This window comes from Aquarana catesbeiana, linkage group LG01 (genome assembly GCF_042186555.1).
Source record: "Aquarana catesbeiana isolate 2022-GZ linkage group LG01, ASM4218655v1, whole genome shotgun sequence".
NCBI lineage: Eukaryota > Metazoa > Chordata > Amphibia > Anura > Ranidae > Aquarana > Aquarana catesbeiana.
In genome coordinates, this window is record NC_133324.1 from 144676743 (window position 1) to 144689221 (window position 12479).

General features: G+C 42.7%; 1 protein-coding gene across 1 annotated transcript in view; it reads left to right on the forward strand.

The window, feature by feature from the left end:
• Positions 1 to 12479, forward strand: part of MSH3 (mutS homolog 3) — a 322177-nt gene that overhangs the window by 49045 nt on the left and 260653 nt on the right. The window contains exons 6-8 of the mRNA XM_073624435.1: positions 147 to 264; positions 2259 to 2404; positions 3994 to 4160. Of these exons, the coding sequence (XP_073480536.1) occupies positions 147 to 264; positions 2259 to 2404; positions 3994 to 4160 (431 nt within the window). The remainder of the gene's footprint in view (positions 1 to 146; positions 265 to 2258; positions 2405 to 3993; positions 4161 to 12479) is intronic.

Sequence of the window (12479 nt, forward strand, 5' to 3'; positions counted from 1 at the left end):
GTTTACAACCACTTTAATTATAATTTTCAAATGTGTTCATTCATCCATGTGTTCTGCGTCTCTTTATCACCACATCCTGTAATTCTATAATGTTCCACTATGTGGTGCTCCAGTCTCATGAAGTTGCAATTCTGTTCCTCTTGCAGGTTGGCGTAGTTAAACAAACAGAAACGGCAGCGCTGAAGGCAGCAGGTGACAACAAGAATTCTTTGTTTACCAGACGACTTTCTGCCCTGTACACAAAGTCAACACTCATTGGAGAAGATATCCTTTTATACAGAGTGATTCCGTTTCATCATTATTACTTTCAGAGGCTCTACTAGCTCCTTCGGTGCTACCTTTGGAAAAGTTTTTTCTTTTTATGTCTTCAGAATTGTATGTTTACTGAGTGATTATTTGGTGAACGGACATATTTTGGAGTAAACACTTTGACATTACACACCTACTGGAAAAACATTGGACTTCAGTATAAGAACGTTAAAGGGTTACTCCACCTTTCTGTACTTTTTCCCAAACAATTCCTTATGTTTTTACTCAATCCGATGAGATCAGATTTTAGACATCTGAAACTTTTCCATTGCATGCCTCTGTGTCCTGCAGGGTCTGTCCACAAAAAGATCTGGGGGATTGAGTCCTTCCCCCTATCCTGACTAAGGCCTCAGTCACATGGAGCATACTAAAACGTACGCCTGTGGTGGGCCATGTTTACCCATACAGGTATTCTGTACATTCTTATGCAGGCAGTCCTCTTGATGTCAATTGGGACACAGTGGCTGCATTGACACAGATTCAACTCCAAATGTAACATCCATGCAGGTGCACGGCCCTGAACACGCACTGTGTGTACGAGACCTTATGGCAGAATGGGGCGATTGTTAGAAGTGAACCCCTAGCAGCCCTAGCAGCAACCTTGCTTATATGCAGGGCACCTCTCATTGAACCCTCTCTCCCTCTAGTAGCGGCTGAGCTGGGGTGATGGGAATCCATCATGGGGGACTTTTTGAAAAGGTGCAGAAAAGCGAACAAACCCTTTAAAGGCTCATTATTTAATGATAAGATAATCAAAGTGTACATTGTATATTCTATAAGCTTACTGATATATTAAAGCTGAGTTCCAAGCAAAAAGACAACTCTGTCTTAAACAATACACCCCACCCTCCCTCATTTTTGTGTGTGTATTTTATATATAATGTGTGTGTATATAAAATATTTTTGTACCTTTTCTTCTGGACTTCTGCCCTATGTCGCTGTGGCGAGGTACGTCTTTTCTGCAATCGCATTGTGCCCCCCCCCTTCTCCCCCCCCCCCCCCGCTGCCTTCTGGGACCTGAGCATTTCCCAAAAGATGACGGACCATTTAGAAAGGGCTGCACGACCCGCGCATGCACAGTAGGAAACCGGTTGTGAAGCCTGAGGGCCGGTTTCCCTTACTAGCACTCGGAGCGATGGACGAATCGGCTTGGGGTGCCAACATAGTGGCTCCCTGGACGGGTAAGTGTCCTTATCTTGAAAGTCAGCAGCTACAGTATTTGTAGCTGCTGACTTTTAATTTTTTTTCCCCAGGCTGTAACTCCACTTTAAATTATTCTTAAAGCGACCATGTCACCATGTCACTTTCCCCATTGAGTATAAAGTGATATTTTCTGCTGGTAGAACACATCTTCCACTCCCATCTGTTGCTAAGCTAATCAAAAACATTTAAAGTCCAGGAATACAACATGAAGTATATTTGAAAGTGTAGCAGCCTCTCCCCCTGCAAGACTGGACTTGGCTGTGTAATTCTCAGGACTGGATGGACAGAAATACAAAATCTCGGACTGGTTAGTTCATTTTATTAAATAGTTTGCTTTAAAATGGAGTTCCAGCCTGGGGGAAATTTTTTTCTTAAAAGTCAGCAGCTACAAATACTGTAGCTGCTGACTTCTAATATAAGGACACTTACCTGTCCAGGGAGCCCGCAGTGTCGACGCCCCAAGCCGATCGATCCATATCCAGGTCCCAGAAGGCGGGGGGGGGGGGAGGCTGATGCAATTGTGGAAGTGATATACCTCGCCGCGGCGACATAGGACGGAAGTCCCATCGAAAAAAATGCAGAAAAGGTACCACAAAGACAAGAAAAATGTAAATATCCAAAAATGAAGGGGGTGGGGTGGTCAGTTGTTTGAGACTGAGTTGTCTTTTTGCATGGAACTCCAGTTTAAAGAGTTGAGGAAACAGAAGGACGTTTATATATGTTGTATTAACCTTAACTCTGTGTACATGTGAACCCTTTGATGAACATTGATGAATCACTTGAGGTTGGGACAGTCACAACAGAGTGCCCAAACAGCTACCTTTTATGTATCTCTGAAAATCTGGAGAGATCCAAAAACAAGAAATCTGACAGGCCACTCTTTGGTCTAGTGGTAAGATTGTGTTTTTTTGTTTTCTGTTTTGTGTAGATCTTTTTTCTTTTGTTGCACATAGGAATTAGCAGGGTTACATATCTGTGGGAGAAATACATAGAATACAATTGCTCACCATGATCGGAAAATGCTAGTCTCCTGGCTGTCATGTCGCCCTTTTGGCTTCAGTCAGTGTTTTTCACTGACTTGCTCCAAACATATAATTAAGTATTTTGGATTTTCTTTGCTGAATGCATGTTTTGTTTCTGTTACTTCTGCCATTTTCATGAGCAAGTTGAATGTTGAATGGTGATCGCACAAACGTGTCACCTATGAGGGGTATTTAATGGTTTGAGCAAACTGACATATTCACTTAAAGCATTATTCAACTTAAACAAAAATTTATATAATGCGGCTTACAAAAGAGGTTCCTCACGCTGTGTGAAAAAATAAAAAATAAAACAGCACCTGCAAAAACTATACCTGCTGACTTTTATGAAAGGGACACTTACCTGTCCAGGGATCCAGCACTGGCCAGTTCTTTGCTGGTCTTCAGGTTCCCAGAAGGCTGTGGGTGGGTGGGAAACTTTGATAGAAAGTGATCCCACCAGAAAGGGGAAGTCAGTAGCTGTCAAAACTAGGTTCATTTTGGAATAAAGTTTTTTATTTAATTTTTTTTTTAAATATAGTAATTTTTATTGAAAAGTTTGCCAATTTTCAAATACAGAAAAAAATATGGAATAAAGGTTTTACATAAATGAATAAAAGCTGAAGTGGAAAAATAACAGACTTACTGGCAGGATCACCAAGTGAAAATAAAGGGAAAAAAGGCTAAAGTAAAAAAAAGGAAATTAATGAAGCTAATACAGCTTAAAAAAGCGGGCCCCCTGCAGGTTAATGGCATAATGTTCTGGTGACGTCACCGACTGACGCAGCTGTGAATATCTCCTAAACTGCACACTTTTAGAAGATATTCACTGTACCTACATACCTACAGGTATGCTTTATTGTGAGCTTACCTATAGGTACAAGCTAAAAAAAAACTACCAGTCTAATACCACTTTAAGCTACTGTGCCCTTTTCACATCCCGCGATTTTGGCGTGATATTTTGCTGCGACTTGAAGCATTGCCTGTGTAATCTTGAGGTCTATGGACCACAAGTCGCATCAAAGTTGGACCAAAGTAGTGCAGGGACTACTTTTGATTCGCTGCGACTTGAAGTCGCACAGATATGAATGGTACTCATTGAAAATCATGGGGCGAGATTTGTCATGCGACTTTGCAGTCCCAAGTCGCACAAGTGTGAAAGGGGCCTTACTGAAAGCCCATACCTCTATATGGACAGAGAGCTCAAGAAAGAGTTTACAGGAGTCAGGCATTGCACTTATGATCTACTGAAGGCCGGTGCAATGCAGGCTGCTATGCAATAAGATTCTAAATGCATTATTTTATTTTTTTTTACACCTTTTTAAAGGCGGGCTTGGCCTGTAAAATACTTTAGAAATGTATCCTGAATTTTCCAAAGTACATTTTTCTTTGAGAGAACATTGTGTTTGAATTTATATAATACACTTTTTCTTTACAAAGACATTTTTTTCTTCTTACACAGGCTGTTCAGCCTTCTACAGGAGAGGTGATATATGACAACTTCCCTGACTCGAAGTGCTGCTCTGAACTGGAGACTAGAATATTTCGCTTACAGCCAGTGGAAATCCTGCTTCCTTGTGACATTTCTGATGGAACTGAAAAGCTGATCAGTAGCATTACAACGGCATGGTAGGTGCTAGATTGTATGTACATACTGGATCGGAATGTGTGATTTAGGGCTGCAACTAACGATTATTTTCATAATCGATTAGTTGGTCGATTATTGTTTCGATTAATCGATTAATCGGTTAATAACCTTAAAAAAAAGTGTGGTGTATAATTTAGTTAGTGTGTAAAGTTTAAAAAAAAAACAATGTATTCTTAAATATCTCTATGCAGTGGTAAATATAAACAACCAACTATATGGTTAGGGAGCAAAATATTAAATCCACTCTGAGAATAACAGACAGAAGAGATATACTATATATACACTATTAGAAGAGAAATACAGTTTTTTGGCCAATTTGTTGCAAAAACGAATTACATGCTTTTCTGCAGCTTCTCCGTTGAAGTATATTGAACCAAAAAAGCACCGTTTTGCGTTAAAAAAAAAAAAAGTCCCTGACCCTTTCCAAATATGCAGCGGCTGAAAAAAAGTATAGTTGTGAAAGTGTCCCATAGAAAACCATGTTAAATGAATTGTAGTGTGTTTCTGCAAAAAGCACCAAAAAACACAAAGATGTAATACAGGTCTAAAATGTTTAGTAACCTAATGGGGTTAAAAAAAACTAAAATGAGCCCTTTATAGTACAAAAAAAGCAAATGATCACTACTGTAAGGGGTTCATTTTTTTACTGTAGAACTGTGAAAGTAATATTTACAGTAGCGATTATTTGCTCTTTTTGTACTATAAAGGGCTAATTTTATTATTTTTAACCCCATTATGTTACTGGCCGATTAATCGATTATGAAAATAGTAATCGATTAATTTCATAATCGATTAGTTGTCGATTAATCGATTAGTTGTTTCAGCCCTAGTGTGATTATTAATATAGCTTCTACTGTTCTGCTTCGGCTTGAAGTTTTGTTTTCAATAAATGTGTTTATTAATGAGTGTTAGACCCCTTTCACACTGAGCTGCCCCGGGCGTCGGCAGTAAAGCGGCGCTATTTTTAGCGCCGCTTTACCGTTGTTTAATCGGCCGAAAAGAAGTTAAATCCGTAGCGGCGCTGCTCCATTGTTTTCAATGGGCAGGAGTGGTGTGTTCACTGCTCCTACACCGCTGCAAAGAAGCTGCTGGCAGGACTTTTTGTGACGCCCTGCCAGCGCAGCGCCCCAGTGTGAAAGCACGCAGGCTTTCACACTGGGTTTACAGCTGAGGCTTTTTTCAGGCGCTATTTTTAGTGCTGTAGCACCGTAAAAATTCCTTCAGTGTGAAAGGGGTCTTAGTAAATACCTTATTCTAAAAAATTATTTTACCAAAATGGTTTAATTTATGTGTTTTAGTTGTTTGTATTCATGGGTGGTGTGGTGAGTAACTTAAGGCACCTTTCACATTTGTGCAACCTAAAAGTCGCGCGACTTAAGCAATGCCTGTGTAATCTTGAGGTCTATGGACCTCAAGTCGCATCAAAGTCAGACCAAAGTAGTGCAGGGAAGTCGCTGCGACTCGAAGTCGCACAGATATGAACAGTACTCATTGGAAATCATGGGGTACGACTTGTTATGCGACTTTGCAGTCCCAAGTCGCAGGACAAGTTTCACAAGTGTGAAAGGGGCCTTAAGAGGATCTTCATCCTAGAGAAAAAATGGTAAAAGTCAGTAGCTACTAATTTTGTAGCGGCTGACCTTTAATAAAAGGATACTTACCTGTCCAGAGATCCAGCGCAGTCCTAACCCAGGCCAGTTCTTTGCTGGTCTTCAGGTCCCTGGCCCTGGCCTGTTTACCATGGGAAATGGACTGTGACTCCTAGCGGCTTCACAGATGCCAACTCCAGCCAGGGTGGATTTGATTTAAATCAAGTCAATTTAAAAACTTGATTTTAAGTCATGATTTAAATCACTAGTAAAAAGGTTTGATTTAACTGCTTCAATACCCGGCCATAGTCAAATGACGTCCACAGATGGGATCTCCCATCCTGGGTGGACGTCATATGACGGCCTCGGCTTTCCGCCGCTACTGCGGGCCCCCGGGGGCCCGCAGAGCGGCGATCGGGGTACCGTTGTGTCCCTCAGGACACAGCTGTTCCCCGATGGGGGTATTGAAGCAGCGGCGGCGGCGTGCGGCGGGCGGCGGAGCGTCGGTAACGGCGGGTGCAGAGCGGCATTGGGAAGCGTGTACTACTCGGTTTCCGGCGGAAGAGGAGTGATCAGGGCGGTGATCGGGGCTGAGGCTTTTCCCCTGGATACAGCTCAGCCCCGATCACTGTAGCCAATGGCATGGCTCTGCATCACATGACCGGCTGTGTCCAATCACAGCCGATCACTAATGTAAACAAAACACACACAGTCAGATAGTAACTGCTGTTGCTGGGCTCTTCTCCTCACACACCGATCCAGTGTGAGGAGAAGAGATCAGCTAACAGTGAGTTACTAATTACATGTACTACTGTGCCCAGATCGCCCCTCCTAAATAAAGAGTACCTGTCACCTCAGTACCTGTCACCTCAGTACCTGTCACCTCAGAGTACCTGTCACCTCAGAGTACCTGTCATCTCAGAGTACCTGTCCATCACCTGCCACCAGAGTACCCGCCACCTCATCACCTGCCACCAGAGTACTCGCCACCTCATCACCTGCCACCAGAGTACCCGCCACCTCATCACCTGCCACCAGAGTACCCGCCACCTCATCACCTGCCACCAGAGTACTTGCCACCAGAGTACCCGCCACCTCACCACCAGAGTACCTGCCACCAGAGTACCCGCCACCTCATCACCTGCCACCAGAGTACCCGCCACCTCATCACCTGCCACCAGAGTACCCGCCACCTCATCACCTGCCACCAGAGTACCCGCCACCTCATCACCTGCCACCAGAGTACTTGCCACCAGAGTACCCGCCACCTCACCACCAGAGTACCTGCCACCAGAGTACCTGCCACCTCATCACCTGCCACCAGAGTACCTGCCACCTCATCATCTGCCACCAGAGTACCCGCCACCTCATCACTTGCCACCAGAGTACATACAGCCAGTCAGCCACTATGTCCAGAAAGATGTACACCCCAGAAGAGGCATACCAGATCCTGAGTCTGACCGATGAGAGCAACGGGGAGCTCTCACCGCTCAGTTCAGATTCTGGTTCTGATTCGGAATATGAGCCCCCCGAAGGCAGCACATCCGGATCAGATTTAGAGGAGGAAGTAGTCCGTCCAAAAAGACGACGGTCTGAAAACCAGGCAGCTACCAGCAGTGCCAGCGGCGGTAGACCCCAGGAGGAGGGGCCCAGTACAAGCGCTGCTAGACCCCAGGAGGAAAGACCCAGCACAAGTGGACGCCAAAGAAGTAGGGCCCAAACCCATCTTCCAGATTCCTTGGCAAACCCATTGTGGCTGCCTTCTACCACAGGGTCAGCCACGATCCCCCCTTTTACAGCACAGTCGGGTGTGCAGGTCAACACTGCAGGATTTACACAAATGGATTTTTTTAATTTATTTTTCCCGAACGATTGGATTCAAGGCATCGTGGACCAAACTAATCTGTTTGCCCAACAATTTATTGCAGCCAACCCCAGCTCCAGCTATGCCCGCCCTTTTGAGTGGAGACCCCTAACAGTAGTGGAGCTAAAATTGTTTTTAGGCCTAACCCTGAACATGGGGCTTACAAAAAAAAATGAAATTCATAAGTATTGGTCGACCAAACCCATCCAACATATGCCAATTTTTTCAGCAGCCATGTCCAGGTCCCGATACGAAATCATAATGCGCTTCTTGCATTTCAATGACAACTCACAGTGCCCCCCCCGAAATCACCCAAACTTTGACAAATTATATAAAGTTCGCCCCCTAATTAATTTTTTTTCCCAGAAGTTTGCCGAAGTTTATGTCCCTGAAAAAAATATATCTGTGGACGAATCCCTGGTGCATTTCACAGGCCGGCTGGGAATCAAACAATATATACCCAGTAAGAGGGCGAGGTATGGCTTGAAGCTTAACAAGCTTTGTGAAAGTGCCACCGGTTATGTGTACGCATTCCGCGTGTACGAAGGGAAAAATACCCAGCTCCAGCCCCCTGAGTGTCCCTCGTACATGGGAATAAGTGGGAAAATTGTTTGGAAGTTGGCATTCCCACTCCTCCAAAAGGGGTACCATATTTATATGGATAATTATTATACGAGTTTGCCCCTTCTCCGCCACCTATATCTCAAACAAACTTTGGCCTGTGGTACAGCTAGAAAAAACCGAAAGGGCTTCCCACAGTGTCTTGTCACCACAAACATTCCAAGGGGGGAATCGACAAGCTTGAGGAACGAAGAAGTGTTGGCTGTGAAGTGGAGGGATAGAAAAGACGTGTACATCATGTCCACCATCCACGATGACACCTCGGTGGAACTTCACAGAAGACGCGGTACCGTTCGCAAGCCAACCTGTATCACTGAGTACAATAAATACATGGGGGGGGGTGGATTTAAACGATCAGTTGTTGCAGCCCTATCTTTCAACAAGAAAAACCTTATTCTGGTACAAAAAAGTCGCAATTTACTTTTTTCATTTGGCCCTTTTAAATTCTTTCATAATATACCAAAAATCCACAGAAACGCCCACCACCTTCATAAAGTTTATTGAAGACATTGTCACTGCCCTGATTTATCAGCAAGTATCCCCCCCAGAAAGCATTCGCTCCGATTCTGTCAGCAGACTACATGAGCGCCATTTCCCAGACCATATTCCACCAACATGATCCGGAAGACGACGCCAAAAAAAATGTCGGGTGTGCACCAAAAGAGGAATTAGGAAAGATACGAGCTTCCATTGTACCGACTGTCCCTCCCAACCTGGCCTTTGCATCGGAGAATGCTTCAGGCGATATCACACTCTGGAAAATTATTAGTCCATATTTCTAATACTGCCATTTCCCCGTTTTTAATTTCTGTCCTGAATATTTACCTTCCTCAACCAACCATATTATTGCCTTCCATGTGAACCGACCCTGGCCTGTTTCTCGACTATGCCTCTGCCTACCGTCTGCATTGTTTTTCCGCCATGTTTTTGCCTTTCACGTGAACTGACCCTGGACTGTATCGACTATGCCTCTGCCTACCGTCTATTTCTGCCTTTTACCTGCACTGACCTCGGCCTGTTGACCATGTTTTTGCCTGCCCCTTGGATTGATCTTTCACCCTGCTACACAGGGGTCTCACATATGTGAGGGGCTCCAGAATAGTGTTCGGAGTTCAGAAAACCAGTTTTTGGTTTTCTGTGTTCCCATAACAGGGTCTGGTTGCCCGGAGGCTTCAAAGCGATTTGGGTGGGAGAAGCCTCTACCCCTGTCCCCATTCTTTCCTGACCAATGCCCCAAGCTTGATGATACTGCCTGCTCCCTGGCCAAATACTCTGGCTGTGCTGACCATACCTCTGCCTGCTGCATGTACTAACTATGGACAGTATTCCTGCCTGCTGCATGGACGATCCTTTGATCCTTTTGCTGCTGCTGACCACATCCCTGCCTGCTATCTGGACTAATGCTTTGGCTGTGCTGACATCTCTACCTGTACTGACTATTCCTGCCTGCTGCCTGTTTTGCTGTCGCTGTCCACGTTCCTGCCTGCTGCCTGGACCGATGCTCTTCTCTGTGGACCACTGCACTACTAAAACTGCAGGTAATCTTTTCTTTACCCTTTACTCAGCAGAATGTATTTTGGTTTGTAATTGGTATGTACAGTACATGCTATGTGTTAGAAATATGAAGGGCCTTCAACAATGTGATAGGTTGGCAGGAATTTGTGTGTAATGTATGCTCCTAGAACAACTGACAGTGCTACTTGGATGTTGGGCCTCTGTATGTGGCCAGACTATGTAAAAGTCTCACACATGTGGTATCGCCATACTCAGGAGGAGTAGCAGAATGTATTTTGGGGTGTCATTTTTGCTATGTACATGCTATGTGTTGTAAATATCTTATGAATGGACAACTTTGTGTAAAAAAAATGCGTTTTCATTTTTTTTCCACAGTTTCCAAAAACTTCGGGAAAAAAATGAACCATTCAAAAGACTAATTATGCCTCATAGATTATACGTTGGGGTGTTAGCTTTCTAAAATGGGGTCATTTTGTGGGCGTTTCCGTTGTCCTGGTGCTCCAGGGCCTTCAAAATTGTAATAGGTGGTTGAGAAATGAGATGTGTAATTTATGCTCCTAGAATGCCTGGAGCTGCTACTTCAATGTTGGGCCTCTGTATGTGGCCAGACTATGTAAAAGTCTCACACATGTGGTATCGCCATACTCAGGAGGAGTAGCAGAATGTATTTTGGGGTGTCATTTTTGCTATGTACATGCTATGTGTTGTAAATATCTTATGAATTGACAACTTTGTGTAAAAAAAAATGCGTTTTCATTTTTTTTCCACAGTTTCCAAAAACTTCGGGAAAAAAATGAACCATTCAAAAGACTAATTATGCCTCATAGATTATACGTTGGGGTGTTAGCTTTCCAAAATGGGGTCATTTTGTGGGCGTTTCCATTGTCCTGGTGCTCCAGGGCCTTCAAAAGTGTGATAGGTTGTCATCATATGAGATGTGCAATTTATGCTCGTAAAATGCCTGACGGTGCTAGTTGGATTTTAGACCTCTGTATGTGGCCAGGCTGTGTAAAAGTCTCACACATGTGGTATCACTATACTCAGGAGGAGTAGCAGAATGTATTTTGGGGTGTTATTGCAAGTATGCATGTGCTGTGTGAGAGAAATAACTTGTTATTATGACAATTTTGTGCAAAAAAAAAAAAAAAAAAAATTTCCAAGAATTGTGGGAAAAAATTACAACTTCAAAAAGCTCACCATGCCTCTTGCTAAATACCTTGGAATGTCTGCTTTCCAAAAAGGGGTAATTTGGGGGGTATTTGTACTTTCCTGGCTTGTTAGGGCTTCAAGAAATGAGATAGGCCTTCAGTACATCAGGTGTGATCAGATGTGATCATTTTTCAATGATTTGCACCATAGCTTGTAGACTCTATAACTTTCACAGAGACCAAATAATATACACTAATTTGGGTTATTTTTACTAAAGATATGTAGCAGTATACATTTTGGCCCAAATTTATGAAGAAAAATTACTTATTTGCAAAATTTTACAATAAAAACTAAAAAAAGTGTTTTTTTTTTCAAAAATTTCTCTTTTTTCGCTTATATTGCAAAAAATAAAAAAAACAGCAGTGATTAAATACCACCAAAAGAAAGCTATGTTTGTGAGAAAAAAATGATAAAAATTTGGTTTGGGTACAGTGTAGCATGACTGAGTAATTGTCATTCAAAGTGTGAGAGCGCTGAAAGCTAAAATTTGGTCTGGGAAGGAAGGGTGTATAAAAGCCCTGTATTGAAGTGGTTAAATCAACCCGCTTTAAATCATAATGTTTAAAGAGCAACTGTCATCTTTGTCCCGCAGTGGCTCCTCCTCTGATCCGCTGTTGACTCACCGACAGTTCCATTCACTTTAATGGGATGGCTTGTGATGCGGCAGTAACACAACAAGGTGAGAGACGTGGCGGCTGCAGATGAGTGGATGCCCACTAACAGGCGCTGCCATGATGGATCTTTAAATGTAAGGACTCATTCTTGCTACTAGTAAGAATCTTTAATATTTGCAAACAAAATTAAGTTTTCCTATTTAGAATAATAAGTTGTCAGGTTAGTAAAAGAGCACTATCCGAACCGATTCAATCATACAGTTTGTAGTGTACGTAGATTTGCAAAGCAATGGGATAAAGGAATATTTCTGAACTTTTGTTTATCTCATGGTTGCTGTGAAATTGTGTGAATGCATCAATGCAGTGCATGTTATCTCAGCTTGCAGAGCTTGGATTGAATGAGTTTACCAAAAATTTAAATATTTCAGAATATGCAGCCTCCTGCTATATAACTAAGCTTTATTTCACGCTGAATAGACAACATTATTAATGTATCTTAAATAGAAAACTACCTTTAGATAGATTTTTACTCCAAAAACATTTTATTAAAATAAATTTGATACAAATAAAAAAAAATCTGACTTTTTTTTTTTTTTTTTTTTTGATTCTTTAAAAAAATCATTGATTTATATCCACCCTGACTCCAGCTCCAATAGCAATAATAACTATTTGTCCTACACATGTTAAATAATAATAAAAAAAAAAAAAGAATGTTTCATGCTGTCCCCAAAAGACTTTTTAGTTCTGGTCTACTTCAGGGGTTTGATGCCCACCTGTGATGCCACCAAAATTATTTCTGTCTAGAACAGTGGTCTGCCCTTGGGGCACTATTCCTCCCGCTAACACCAATGGTGGGGAGTTAATGCCAGGATATTATCTACTCCCACT